At 42.9% G+C, this 14,654-nt stretch overlaps 1 protein-coding gene across 5 annotated transcripts in view; it reads left to right on the top strand.

Annotated features, from left to right (window-relative positions):
* The window catches only part of LOC137352240 (proproteinase E-like), a 35,096-nt gene extending 21,546 nt beyond the window's left edge, over window positions 1–13,550 (top strand). For 3 of the 5 annotated variants that reach the window (XM_068017490.1, XM_068017495.1, XM_068017493.1), the window contains exons 3-7: window positions 2,605–2,702; window positions 2,806–2,934; window positions 6,504–6,640; window positions 8,710–8,852; window positions 10,701–10,874. In XM_068017490.1, coding sequence (XP_067873591.1) covers window positions 2,605–2,702; window positions 2,806–2,934; window positions 6,504–6,640; window positions 8,710–8,852; window positions 10,701–10,874 — 681 coding nt within the window. Of the gene's footprint in view, window positions 1–2,604; window positions 2,703–2,805; window positions 2,935–6,503; window positions 6,641–8,709; window positions 8,853–10,700; window positions 10,875–13,463 lie in introns of those variants that run through there. The other 2 variants (XM_068017491.1, XM_068017494.1) reach the window with 1 other exon arrangement.
* Window positions 13,551–14,654: the final 1,104 nt, after the last annotated feature.

The raw sequence follows: 14,654 nt of genomic DNA, 5'->3' as shown, positions 1-14,654 counted from the left end.
GCCAAAAGACTTGCAGGTTGGTAGGTAAATTGGCCATTATAAATTGCCCCTAGTATAGGTAGGTGGTAGGGAAATATAGGGACAGGTGGGAATGTGGTAGGAATATGGGATTAGTGTAGGATTAGTATAAATGGGTGGTTGATGGTCGGCACAGACTCGGTGGGCCGAAGGGCCTGTTTCAGTGCTGTATCTCTAAACTAAACTAAGGTCAGTCACTGTTTATGGAAAGGACAGAATTGTCTCCATAGATGCCAACTGTCCCGCTGTGGGTTTCCAGTGCTTTCTGTTTGTGTTACAAAATCTTTCAGTGTTTTCCTTTCATTGAGAAACCTAGAAGCGCACAGGCAGCCTAAGGGACACTGTTTAAAATAATGGGTCACCCATTTAGGACGGAGATGAGGAAAAATTCTTTCTCTCAGAGGGTTGAGAGTCTTTGGAACACTCTTCCACAGAGAGTGGTGGAGACAGGGTCATTGAATATTTTTAAGCCAGAGGTGGATAAATTCTTGACTAACAAGGGAGTCAAAGGGTATCGGGGGGGGGGGGGGGGGGGGTAGGCAGGAAAATGGAGTTGAGGCCACAATCAGATCAGCCATGATCTTATTAAATGGCGGAGCAGGCACGAAGCGGCTGAATGGCCTACTCCTGCTCCTAATTCGTATGTTTGTTTGAAGGTTGAACAGAGTAGGGGAGAAGGTGAGATGAATTTATCAGTAATGGTTAGATGACTGTCAAGTTTGAGTTTTAAAAGTCTGTAGGTAGTTAAAGGAAGGGGAAACTGAGAGAGACAATGAGTTCCACAAATGGGAGGTTCTGGGAAAGATTCAGTTAAGGAAGGAAATGTGTCACTAGTTTTAATTTCAACAGTGTGCATGAAGGGAGGAGGAAAAGTACAATACTGTATTTGGAGCTTAGGAAAGGCAGAAAGAACAAGCAGTTATAAAGTACATCCTCAAGATGTCTCAAAGTGCTTCACAACGAATAAATTACTTTTGTTATATGGGAAAATGCAAAAACCAATTTGCACACAGCAAGGTCACACAAATCAGTTGATTAGTTAATCGTGTTGGTGCCTGAGGAAGTTATAAGTCAGAGCATCAGGACAGCACCTTACTCTTCACGCTTACTGCCATGGGATGTTTTACAGCTAATGGAACAGGCAGACATTACCTCACATTCACCCAAAGAGCAGCATCCATGTGTGTGTCAACCAAGATTATATATTCAGGTCCTGGAATGGGGCTTGAACCCGGCACCTCTGCCTCAGAAGCAAGACTGCTACTAATTGGGCCGGCTGAAGACGCTGGGAGAAACAAGAGGAGAAAGTGCAAAGAAGCAATTACTAGAGAGGGGCAAATAACAACACCAACTTGCATTTATATAGCTCCTTTAATATAGTGAAATATCCCAAGATGATTCAAAGGAGAGTTATCAAACAAAATTTGATACCAAGCTGCTTAAGGAAATATTAGTGCGGGCGACCAAAAGCTTGGTCAAAGAGGTAGATTTTAATGAGCAGCTTAAGGAGGAAAGAGAGGTAGAATTGCTGTGAGGCTTAGACAGGGTATTCCAGAGCTTAGGGCCCTGGCAGCTGAAAGCACAACCATTAATGGTGGAGCAATTAAAATCAGGGATGCTCAAGAGGCCAGAATTGGAGGAGCGCAGAGGAAGTTACAGACATAGGGAGGGGCGAGGCTATGGAGTGATTTGAAAACAAATGAGAATTTTTAAATGGAGGCACACAGGAAACGGGAGCCAATGTAGGTCTGCGAGCACAAGAGTGATGGATGAACAGCGCTTGGTGCAAGTTAAGGTTTGGGCAACAGAGTTTTACATGAGCTCAGGATTATGGAGGGTGGAAAATGGGAGGCCATTCAGGAGAGCTTTGGACTAGTCACGTCCAGAGGTAACAAAGGCATGGAGGAGGGTTTTAGCAGCACATGAGCTGAGGCGGGGTGGAGTCAGGTGATGTTAAGGAGGTGGAAGTAAGTGGACTTGCTTAAGGCGCGGATATGTGGTCGGAAGCTCATCTGGGGATCTAATATGATACCAAGGTTATGAACTGTCTGGTTCAGACAGTTGACCGGGAGAAGGATGGAGTTGGTGACTAGGGAACAGAGTTTATGATGGGGACTGAAGCCAATGGCTTCAGCCTTCCCAATATTTAGTTGGAGGAAATTTCTGCTCATCCATTACTGGATGTCAGACAAGCAGTGCAAAAATTAAGAGGGGTCGTAAAAGGTAGTGCTGAGATTGAGCTGGGTGTCATCTGCACACATGTGGAATCTGATGTGTTTTTGGATGATGTCGTGAAGGGGCTGCATTAAGATGAGAAATAGAAGGTGGGCAAGAATAGATCCTTGAGGGACACCAGAGATAACGGTGTGGGAGCAGGAAGAGAAGCCATTGCAGGTGATTCTGCAGCTACGACTGAGATAGAGAAGAATGGAAGAAAAATAAGAAAGATTGTGACAAAGAGAGGTTAGAAGCTAGAGGTGAAGGAAGCATCACTGATACGAATCACCCATTAGGTAAGAAAAGAATGCATATGGCAATATTTTCCAGAGAAATAAAACCCTATTTTATAATTTTGTTTATTGTTAGATATCTTTGAAAGTTGGATATGGCAGTTCATTTTCTCACACTTGTGGTGGAACTCTAATTTCCACAGATTGGGTTATGACTGCAGGCCATTGTATCTCGTGAGTACGACTGCACTATCAAAGCATTTTCTTCCTTCCTCTTCCATGATTCGGTATGTCGAGGCAAATGTGATTTAAATTTGATTCTGTTCTTTGTTCATAGTGCAGGACGGTCTTACCAGGTGGTATTGGGAGAGTACGACAGGCATGTTGTTGAGGGTGGAGAGCAGGTTATAAGTGCTGCCAAAATTATCGTTCACCCAAGATGGAGTATTTCCTGTATTTCATGTGGGTAAGTCCTAACATCAATGCAAGTGTCGACTCGTTATCATTGCAACATTTTAATATATTCTTGGTTGTTTCAATACTTCAAGCACCATGCAGTCTACACAGTTTATTGGAGGCATGTTATAAGAATTGTAAATTGTTACTTAAAACAGAATTAATACTGCCACTTCAGCAAGGAACGATGATAGATTATTTGTCTTTGTCTTTCAACACACCATTAACATATTGTTTGCCTTTGCTCCGTGACCTTTTGGTCAGCTATGTGGCCTGGTCCAATCTGCACCTTCTCCTTTGTTATTTCTTGCCCCACCCCCACCTCACTTGTTTATAATCTGTGACTTTTCTAATATTTGTCAGTACTGAAGAAGGGTCACTGACCTGAAACGTTAACTCTGCTTCTCTTTCCACAGATGCTGCCAGACCTGCTGAGTGACTCCAGCATTTCTTGTTTTTGTTTCAGATTTCCAGCATCCGCAGTATTTTGCTTTTATGATGATAGATTATTTATCGGCTTTAAAGCTGTATTCCTTTTTATATTCCATAACCAGCAATTTACAATTCACAGGACAGCAGTCAAAACCTGAATGAGAAAGCAAGTCTTTGCGCCTAAGAGCTGTAGTCTGCTGTAAAAATGCCAATGTGTTGCTGCTGGCCACAGTTAGTGCTATCAACATAAAAACAGAAAATGCTGGAAATACTCAGCAGGCCAGTGGCATCTGTCGAAAGAGAAATTGAGTTAACATTTCAGGTCCATGACCTTTCATCAGAACTGGAAAAAGTCAGAGCTGCAGAAATATCGACATCCTGATCTTCTTTACGCCAGTGACACCAGAAACACATCTTGTAGTTTCTAAGAGTTGCCACCCATTCTCCTGTTCCACCTCTGCCTGATGGAGAATGATATCAGGTGTTAAATGCAATTGGGGACCACAGTGCTTGGGGGGCCCATTTACTGAAGCCAGTGTGGAAACACAAGTTGCTTTTAAAATGGAGGCTTGGATCTTGGGAGACAAGAGTCCTTGAAAACTGCTACGATTGGCATTGAGATAAGAAAGTTGGATTAAATGGATGAATAGCCAGCCCACTAATGTCCATCTACTAGTATCCAAATTAAAGTGACACTAATACAAAACAGAACTCTGAAAGATAAATTAATAATCCTCGATCAGGACTGGCTGGTTGGGTTGGTAAAGCCCCTTTGAAGGATTAGGCAAGAAAAAGAAGCAATTCAGACAATATCTGTGGGGAGAGAAACTGTTAATGTTTCAGGTCGATGACCTGTCATCAGAACTAGAAAATGTAAGAGGTAAAGTTTTAAGCAAATACAGAGGCAGGAAAAGGGAGGAGGGAGGAAAGAACAAAAGATGCAGGAAGGTGACAGGGTGGAGGACAGTTTTGTCATTTAATCTCTCCTATCATCCACCCTATCACCTTCTACCTTTTGTTCTTTCCTGCCTCTGTACTTGCATAAAACCTGTTCCATCTCTAACTTTTTCCAGTTTTGATGAAAGGTCATTGGCCTGAAATGTTGACTCTGTTTCTCTCCCCCAGATGCTGCCAGACCAGCTGAGTATGTCCAGCATTTTCTGTTTTCCTTTCCAGATGCTGCAGTATTTTGCTTTTGTACAAAGAAGCAATTTATTGGTTTAACATCCACTCACTATTAAATGAATTAGCTCCCACTTTATGAATATAAAGTATCTGTAAAAAGGATCTGCACCTCTTGTTCTCCACTACGGTCCTTTGTTTTAATCAGTTCCAACAAGATGTGTTGAACAGTAGTCAACGAGCCACATACCATCTCCAAGCTCTGGCAATCAGCCATTGTAGCTGGGGTTGTGAATTCTGCTTGGATGTAATCCAGGAAGTTACATCATATGACCTTCCACCTCCAACCTCCCCGCCCCAAGCAGTTGGTCACCTGACATGTCTATCCTCATGATGCCCCCTTCTCTCACTAATTGGAAAGAAAACAGACTCTTCACTACCTGACTGGATACTCTTAACTGTCAGGCAACCAGCCTTTTCTCACATCTCCAATATTTTTGTAACTAATAAACAAAAGTAATCCAACAGAATGAAACAAACACACTTTTTTCTAATGCCCCTATGATTTTTCATCCGATTTTCTTCAGAGTCTAATTCCTGAAGACTCCAGGACAATCCTGGACAGTTGACAACTCAATTCTAATTATGCTTATATTTCATACTGACTGGTTTGTTCTGTTTTAACAAGCAAATGAATAGGAACATGGACTTAAACTTTAAGTGTGGGTCAAGGCTCCAAGGTGCAACATTGGTTCTTGAGGTTCCTCAGGAACTTCCAGTGAAATTTGAGCTTTGATCTCACCCTCTATCCCGGGCCTTTTTGCCACTGGAAACAGTTTCTTTTTATTTACTCTATCAAAAACCTTCATGATTTTGAAAATCTGCATCAAATCTCCTCTAAACCCCCTCTGCTCTAAGAAGAACAATCCCAGCTTCTCCAGTCTCTCCACATAATTCAATCCCTGATCCCCCAGTACCATTCTAGCTTATCTAATCATTGGATAAACGTGCTGATCCATCAGGAAGTCGTGTCGATTGCTTTCTTCTGTTTGCATAATTGCTCCTCTACTGGTTGAATCCAGTTTCTGTGCAGTGTATATTTTCCAATTGGAACATACAAACGTTCATCACATGCACTAAAGGGGCAATTTTAACCTAACCCGTCATCGAGCACCTGAAGGGATCAGGTTATACATTGGTTTTACACCCAACCAATTTGATTGTCTAATGAAGTCAGTGGGCAGTGATATTGAGCCGGGAGTAAAACTGCCGTTCCACCCGATCCTGTGGGCCTCCCGTTTAGTGGGCTAGATTAAAACTACCCCCTAAATCGCTGCGCATTTTTGTTTCAACATAGGCAGTAAACTGTTAAAAATAAACAAGTTAGCAGCTGAATTCAAAAAGGGAACACAATGAATGCGAGAGATAGAACCATAGAAAAGTTACGGCACAGAAAGAGGCCATTCAGCCCATCATGTATGTGCCAACCGAAAAAAACTAGATACCCAATCTCATTCCACCTTCCAGCTCCTGGTCCGTAGCCTTGCAGGTTACAGCACTTCAGGTGCAGGTCCAGGTACTTTTTAAATGAGTTGAGGGTTTCTGCCTCCACCACAGACACAGGCAGTGAATTCCAGACACCCAGCACCCTCTGGGTGAAAATGTTGTTCCTCACGTCCCCTCTAATCCTTCTACCAATCACCTTAAATCTGTGCCCCCTGGTAATTGACCTCTCCGGCTAAGGGAAACTGGTCCTTCCTGTCTATCTAGGCCCCTCATAATTTTGCACACCTCAATTAAATCATCCCTCAGCCTCCTGTGCTCGAAGGAAGACAACCCTAGCCTATCCAATCTTTCCTCATAGCTGAAATTTTCAAGCCCTGGCAAAGACAGGTATAGAAACAGAGTGAAAAATGTACTCATTTAAATCAACAGTATTGTTTAAAATTCCAAGTAAAAGGGAAAACATGCTTTAAAGATGATTCAGTGATAAAACATTAAGCAGGAATTTCTACTGTCTTACAGGAATGATATTGCTTTGATTAAGCTTGCAAAGCCTGCACAATTGAATGATAAAGTTGCAATCGCCTGTATTCCTCCCGCGGGGTATCTTCTTCCCAATGACTTTTACTGCTACATTACTGGATGGGGACGGCTCTACAGTAAGTCAGCACAAACGTTAAAAGCATTTTTCCTCTCCACCAGTTGTTGATTGAGTGTGGAATTTCCAGCTTTTATAATAGAACAGGGTCAGAATAGGGCCGGGGAAGGGAGTGAGATCAGAGCTCAAGTTTCACTGGAAGTTCATGAGAAACCTTAACAGCCAATGTCGCCCACATGATGGGCTGGATTTTGTTCTCATCCCGATGGCAGGTTTCGCGGCACGGAGAGGGGGCCGGAGAATCGGGGCAGAATCACCTGCCACAGAACCCTACGCCAGGAATCCCGGTTCCGATTCTCCCGGGGCAGTTAAGCTGACGACAGCCTTCCCACCCAGAGCCAAATAAAGGCCTTTTCCCGCCGCTGCTGAGATCTTACCAGCGATGTGGGGGCCTCCGCCACACAGGGAGGACGCCGTAGAAAACGAGGCGCCCTCCCTGCAGGCTTGGGGGGGTGGTTCTTCCTTTGTGACCAATTTGTGGCCCACGGAGGACCCCCACGGGAACAACTGTACACCCCAGAAACCTCCTCCCCCGGACTGAACTCCCACCCCAACCCCCACTTGCCGGGGCCTTCCGGACTGGCCCCGGTGACTCCACCTCACTTACCGGGGTTCCACCGCTGGGCCTGGGTCTGAGGCCTCTGCAATGCCAGCAGTGGCCACCGCTCTCAGTGGCGCTGCCGATACTGCTGAGCTGCCGGCCCTTTGATTGGTCGGCAGCTCTTGAGGGCAGGATTCCCATCCCTATTAAGCGTTTAAAGGGATGGGGATCCCGCCTCCTTAAACTTTGACCCCAAAAGACCAGAGGATTGCTCTGGGGTCAGAAAACATGCAGAGGTGGGGTTCCCCCCAACTTTTCGGCCCAGCACTGGGAACCCCGCCTCCTGCATTAAGTCCAGCCCGATAAGTGGGGTCAAAATAGACTTCTGTTTTGGTGTCTGGTTCCTGTTTTAGCAATTTCTAGAGTAGCCACTGGAAAAAAATTGAACAGTTAGAAATACAACAACAACAAACTGCATTTATATGGCGCCTTTGATATAGAAAGATGTTTCATGGTACTTCACAGAGGAGCAATCAAAAAGAAAATGGATGCCAAGCCAAAGAAGGAGACATTAAAAACAGTGACTAAAGACTTGGTCAAAGAGTTGGGTTTTAACCAGGGTCTTAAAGGAGGAGAAGCCGAGGGGTTTGGGAAGGCATTTCCTGATGGTGGTGCCCAGGCAGCTAATCATGGGGCAAAGGGAGGAGGGGCATTGACCAACAGGCCAGAGTCTTTGGAGGGGGTTGGCAGCGCAGGGAGTCGTAGTGTGGTGGAAGTTACAGGGGCAGAGGGAGTGAAGCCATGAAAGGATTTAAACAAGAGGATAGAATCTGGGAGTCAGTATAGGTCACTGAGCACAAGGGTGATGGGTGAGCGGAGATAGGTATGGGCAGCCAGGTTATGAATGAGTTGAAGCTTACAGAGAAGGTGGAAGACTAGCCAGAGGAGCATCGGAATAGTCAGATCTGGAGGTGACAAATGCATGGATGAGGGTAGATAGACAGACAAAAGCAAAATACTGCAGATGCTGGAAATCTGAGACAAATACAGAAAATGCTGGAAATATTCAACAGGTCGGGCAGCATCTGTGGAGAGAAAAACAGAGTTAACATTTCAGGTCTGTGTGACCTTTCATCAGAAATGTTAACTGTTTCTCTCCACAGATGCTGCCTTACCTGCTGAGTATTTTGGGCATTTTTTGTAGATAGACAGACAGCCAGTTTCTAGGTTCTGCCAATGGTGTCCAGTGTCCAGCTGTCAAGCCATGTGTAGACGAGAGTGTCCATTCATTCTCCAGTAGTCTCCTTGTCCCTAAGAGAAAACACCTAACTCAGTTAATGTGGCTACGGTGAGCCCTATCCACAAAGGGAATGGTGGAAATCAACCCATTGCCACACAAAGGAATCAGACCAGCTTAGTACAGGGGCTTACTTATAATTCAGCCTTTACAGGCACATAAATATATTCTTCTTTTTGAATGTATTTGACCTCACAAATTGACCGAAAACCTTTTGTCTGGACTTTTACAGCTAATGGGCCACTTCCAGGAAAGTTACAGCAAGCTCATATACCAGTCATTGACTATGAGCACTGCAGCCAAAGTGACTGGTGGGGCAGCGTTGTGAAAACTACCATGATTTGTGCCGGAGGTGCTGAAAAGGCCGGATGTAATGTACGTAATAATTCTAGGCATTTATATGTGCCCATTGAGGTGAGAAATGAGATAGAGTCCTACCATTTAGTTGATTGTGGTCACCAGGCACCAATCCATAACTTAATACCATGTGATGGGAAAGTGCAAATAGGCCAGCTCTAATGGCCCAGTGAGTAAAGGCATTGGCTCAGAAAATCATGTTTCCCCATCCCAGCAATTACTTCTAGTGCTGACCCCGCCAAAGTTTGCAGGATCACTTGGAGGGTACTTCGCTTGCATGAAATCCATGTGGGCAGGTCTTGAGTGCCTATCAGCCTTGTGCTGCTGGAAACTCTAGTTCTGGCTGCCATGAGGGAAGGGCCAGGTCCAACCCCTCTCAAGAGCTCAAACAATTGCCCCCTTGTTCCCCTGTGTAAAAGGGCCAATTTAAAAAATATATATATTCACCATTTTCAGTAGCTGAGACCCAGACTGGCCCACTTATGCCCTTCTGGAGGTTGGTACACTTCATCTCTCTGTGAATTTTGGCTTTCAATCTCACACTAAGTCTCGATGGACTTGGGAAATGGGAATTCCCAGCAATAGGCAGATCCCGTCCCCAAGGCTGACCAGAATTTCCCAACCCAGCATATTCAGCTCCCAGCACTTCTCCAAGTGGTTCCATCGGACTCCCACCAAAGTTATGTGTTGGAATCAAGTGGAACTGATAAGGAATTTCAACTCCATTATGTAGTGTGGTTTGGACCCATCCAAACCAAGAAAGTTCCAACTTCAATCCATGTTCTTGGCTCCATTAGCTGATCAAGACTAGAGAGAAGTTCAATGAACCACTTCTGATGTCTATGCAGTGAGTTTGCTATGAGTTGACATCAGGTGAACCATAATGTCTTCTCACATTTGGGGCCTTTCTTTACAGAACATATTTTTAGCTTCTTTGTTTCTCATGGGTGAACCCTAGCTCCTTTTGACCCATAGGAAGTGTTTCCATGTGCCCAGACATCTAGGTAAATTATTGGCACCTTGGGAAACAAACAGAGAAGTCTCTTCAGTATATTTCAGCTGCTGATTTTATCACTTGATCTCATGTGATCCTCCTGGTATTCAGAAAGCAATAGAATAACATTGCGGTAGACTTGGATTCAGGCTTTAAATGGCAAGTAAATCTATTAAAAATAAAAGAAGTGAGCAGTAGTAGTGTACACATTTTTACAGTTGTTATAAAACTTATAAAACTCCTGTGTAGTACAAAACGGTAAATAATTTGCAACTGCTGCACTCAACAAGAAGTAATGGTTCCTCTTTCTGGCCCAACTATTTGAAGGATTCAAACAGACTCCCCAATTTCAACAATATATATTGATAAATAACTTTAAAAAGGAGCACGGGACCAAGCAAATTGAAATAACTCTGTAAACAATTTTTAAAGCTACAAAGCAAACACACAAATTCGACAAGATGTTTGTATTTGAATTGAATATGTTGTTCCCTTTATCAAACACCAAAGACAATCCAACTAAAATCCCCAATAGTTGCATCAAATTAAATTGGGACAAGACTTCTGTGAATGAAGCTGAGTTTTGATGATTTATGTACTATTGCACAACTAAAATGATGAAAACCATGTTAAATCTTAAACAGAAAATGTTTTTTTTTTCATCACCATCTTTGGTGAAATAATAGCCTGCCAACATTCACTGTCTATGCTCACAGCATGGAGAATGCTCAATTCGGGAAGGTATTTTGGAGATCTTCCAGCCCCTGTCGAGCTGTGCTCCAATGTGAATTGCCACCTTCTGCAGAAGAGGAAATTTGAAAAAAAAGAAATTCTGTTAAACTTTTGCAAACAATTTTACTCACTTTTTTCAGGGAGATTCTGGTGGACCTTTGAACTGCAGGGATTCTAATGGGCTGTGGTATGTACATGGTGTGACCAGCTTTGTGTCATCTTTGGGATGCAGCACCATAAAGAAACCCACTGTCTGGACTCGCGTATCTGCATTCAATGACTGGATTGCACAGGTAAGTATCCTTTCCAATTAGGCAGGAACATACATACTTCTCTCTTGTTATTGCAGAACAGAAAATCATAGAATAAAAGAAATGTCAGCATAGTAAGAGACTACTCAATCTATTGTGCCAGTGTTTGCTCCCCACCGGACCCATCTACTCTCATCTCATTTCCTTTAATATTTTTCATGTGCAGTTATTTATCTAACTCCCTCTTCAATAGCCACTTGCAATACATTTCATGTCCTCAAAATTCCCCCGATGAATAAAGTTATTTCAAACCTTCCTTTTATGTTTCTAATATTAATCCTATATTTATGCTGATTATTACCAATTATCACCAGTTGAAATAATCTTTCATTACTTATCACCTCAAACCCTTTCATGTTTCTAAATGCTTCTATTAGATCACCCTAATATTCTCTGCTCGAGAGAATACAGCTCTAGTTTTTCAAGACTCTCATTATAACATTAACCCCTGATCCCTGGTATCATCTCAAGTGTCTCTTCCTTGGGTCTACAATCCTTTCTATAATTGGGTGCCCAAAGCTGCAGACAACATTACAATTACGGCTTAACCATAGATCATGTAAACATTTTTGTCATCTGTTACTTTTGAGCAGATTGTTCTATACATTCAACACAGAAACCCATTTTGCCCCCTTTATGTTTTGAAGTATGAGAGGAGAGATCAAGGTAAGTAGGGTCCCTTTGGAGTTTACACATCTATCTGGGTTTCTGCCGATCTTCCACTGTGGCTGATTAATTAGATTAACTGATTAGTTAATTAGAGTCTCCTCTGCCTAGTGAAACACAAGACAACCCATTTCTTCCATTGCTGTTGTCCAGAGCAAGATATTTGACTCCTTCGGACAAGGGAGCAGATGCATGGGAACACCACCACCTGCAAGTTCTCCTCCAAGCCACTCACCATTCTGACTTGGAACGATATCGCCGTTCCTTCACTGTCGCTGGGTCAAATTCCTGGAGCTCCCTTCTTAATAGCACTATTGGTGTACCTACACCCCAAGCAGTTCAAGAAGGCAGCTCACCACCACCTTCTCAAGAGCAATTAGGGATGGGCAATATATGCTGGCTTAGCCAGCGATGCCCACATCCCCCAAACGAATAAAAAAAAATGGACATAGGATCAAATGGTAGATGAGGGATCCTACAAGATATCTATGTTTATTAGGGTAATTTTGCAAAGTTTTCTATCAGCATTTGACGCAGGACAGGTCGAGACAGGGTTAAAGGACCGTGGCCCCAAGTCTCCGACTCACCGTTATTGAGTCTGTGCCATCAATGAAGCCTCACTATGAGTAATTGTTGATACAATCTTGGAATCATTACCCCAATGTCCTACTGCAAACAATTTAGGTTTAGATAAGCAATTGGAAAGTCTGGATTTAATTTTTTTCATACCTGCAAAAGCCCAAGGGAGGAAGAGGCCCTCATTTATGGTACTGTTACACTGTTAGTACTGCTACCGGGCAATGAAGAATTATATTGCCACACCTACTAAGCTTAAGTCAAGGAAAGCGAGGATCTGATCTTGTACATTGAAATGAATGCCCAGAGAGAGCACAGCCCTCCATTCTCCAACTCTGGGTGTTTAAAGTTCAAAGAGAGTTGACTATTCCAGCAGTTTTCCATCAGTTATACAGTGAGCAGCAGTGTGAGATCAGCAGTTCCAGGTAATCGCATAAACTTTAAAAAAATACAATTTGAACATGACTTTGAATGTTAACATTGTTCATCTTGTAAGAGTGTTGCATGAAATCCACTTCACTTTAGCAAAAGACAGCCTGAATTTTCCACCTTTGATGCAATTTACTAAAAGGTCTATTGATGGCTATTAGACAGTCCAACATTGAATTGTGCTGTGTGCATCCAGTTTGCTAAGCTCAGCTGGTTAGAATAGTGCCAGGGCAGATTTGATTTTTTTGTAGGGTGGAGACATGTGATAGGAGCCAAGAAGGGCTTGTAAGTGAAACATAAAGGGACGGGACCAATTAAATGGAAGTGTCTTAATAGGGTGACAAAAATTCAGAAAGCCTTTGGAGAGCTGCAAAAGGCATCTCAACCCATTCGCCAAGGTTGAAGGGATAGGGGACTAAGAGGAGACGGGCAAAAATGACAAGATGATGGGCAAGCATTCGATGGCTGCTGAAGCTGGGTTGGTGCTGCAGGAGATGGTCACAAGGATGGTGGCACCCTCCCTCCCTCGACCCTGTGCCAGTCCATGGCACCATTCTCATTGCAGCATCCCTATGAGGAAATGATGCACTCATGCTGCACCAGGAATGCCAAAAGCCAGGAGCTGGAATTTCAGACATGAAATAGTGTAGTGGCAGGGGAAAGTGCATGGAGTATTTTGTGGTTTTTGAGGTCTAGAGGTAGAAAGATTTAAATGGGTATTGATTTTGTGGCAGTGAGGATGCAGGGAGAACCACAGTAATAATTGGAATTACTAACAAAATACAGAATTATAAATAACATAAATATTATAAAACAGTTACACATGATGAGGAAGTCTCATCTTCAAGACCCTGTCACACATACATATGCATTCATTTGAGAGGCGAATGTCCTAACTACTCTTTAACTCCTTTCTTCCAGACCATGGCCTACAACTAATGGAGGGAAAGATTGACATTCATCAAATTGTTGCCCCATGTTGAGCAATAAACTAATCATGAAGTGAAACATGTCTGTCATTTTTCTGAGTCACTGCTGTAAATTCTGATGAATTTTCAGTCTCTATTAGATTGGAAATGTTGCTCTGTTCTAAACTCTGCTTAAAGGCTGCTTTTCTCATTGAGAAATGTCACTGGAGGGCTCAAAGCCCACAACTGATACCCTGATACCATCAAGGCTGAAGAAAGCAGGAACGAGAGGGGGGGGGGGGGGGAAGCAAGAAGGTAAATAATAATGAAAAGAGCTCTTGAATTTCAACAGCACTATCACACTTCTCAGAACTGACTCATGGTGCTTCACTTACAAGGAGCTGTTCTGAACTACAATGATTGTAATGTGGGCATGGGCACCATTTTGTGCACAAGAGCTTGCAAACAGCAATAAGATAGTTGCTCAGGCGGTGATGGTTAGGTAACTTCAAGTTTATATTTTAAAAGTCCGTAACTCGAGAAAATTGATGGAGGTATATGTGGAGGGTTTGAGAAAGGATAAACCACATGCAAGGGGGCATCAACAGGTAATTGTCGGGAAATCAACCTCTAAAACTTGGTTGTATCTCTGCAAAGCAAACTGAAAATATTGCCAAAGTTTCAAAATATATATATTTAAGGAACAGTAACAAGCGAAAGTTTAAAATGAATACACTGGCCTAACTTACCCATTTAAAGAAACCTATTTTAACCCTGGACACACTGCAACCTTATTCACCAGTAGTATAACAAACAGGTGAAAACTTCATACTGGGCATGGATGCAAGGAAAATTATTAATTCCCTACCATCATTATCCCTCATTTCCATAAGAAACTTATTGACAAATAACTAATGATGATACAAAGTTCACCAACCAGTATCCTTTGCTTAATTTGCATCTTTATATATATTATAAAAGTTTTGAGTGGATTTTATTCTTGAGGTGAAGGCTGACAACGTTGGGTAAAAGAAACTTTCTTTCCACTTTTGTCAGCATCAAATACTCCCTCCGCTCTGCTCCAACTTATGGCTTGACCCCCAACTCTGGAACACAGGAATTGCTAGACGAGGAAAGTCCAAGGTCCATCTGGTTTTCCTTTTACCATCCTGGTAGCCACATGATAACACAATAATGGAGTTGT

Source organism: Heterodontus francisci, chromosome 37, assembly GCF_036365525.1.
Source record: "Heterodontus francisci isolate sHetFra1 chromosome 37, sHetFra1.hap1, whole genome shotgun sequence".
NCBI lineage: Eukaryota > Metazoa > Chordata > Chondrichthyes > Heterodontiformes > Heterodontidae > Heterodontus > Heterodontus francisci.
The sequence above is the reverse complement of the archived record's forward strand: the minus strand, read 5'-3'. Positions and strand labels throughout refer to the sequence as shown.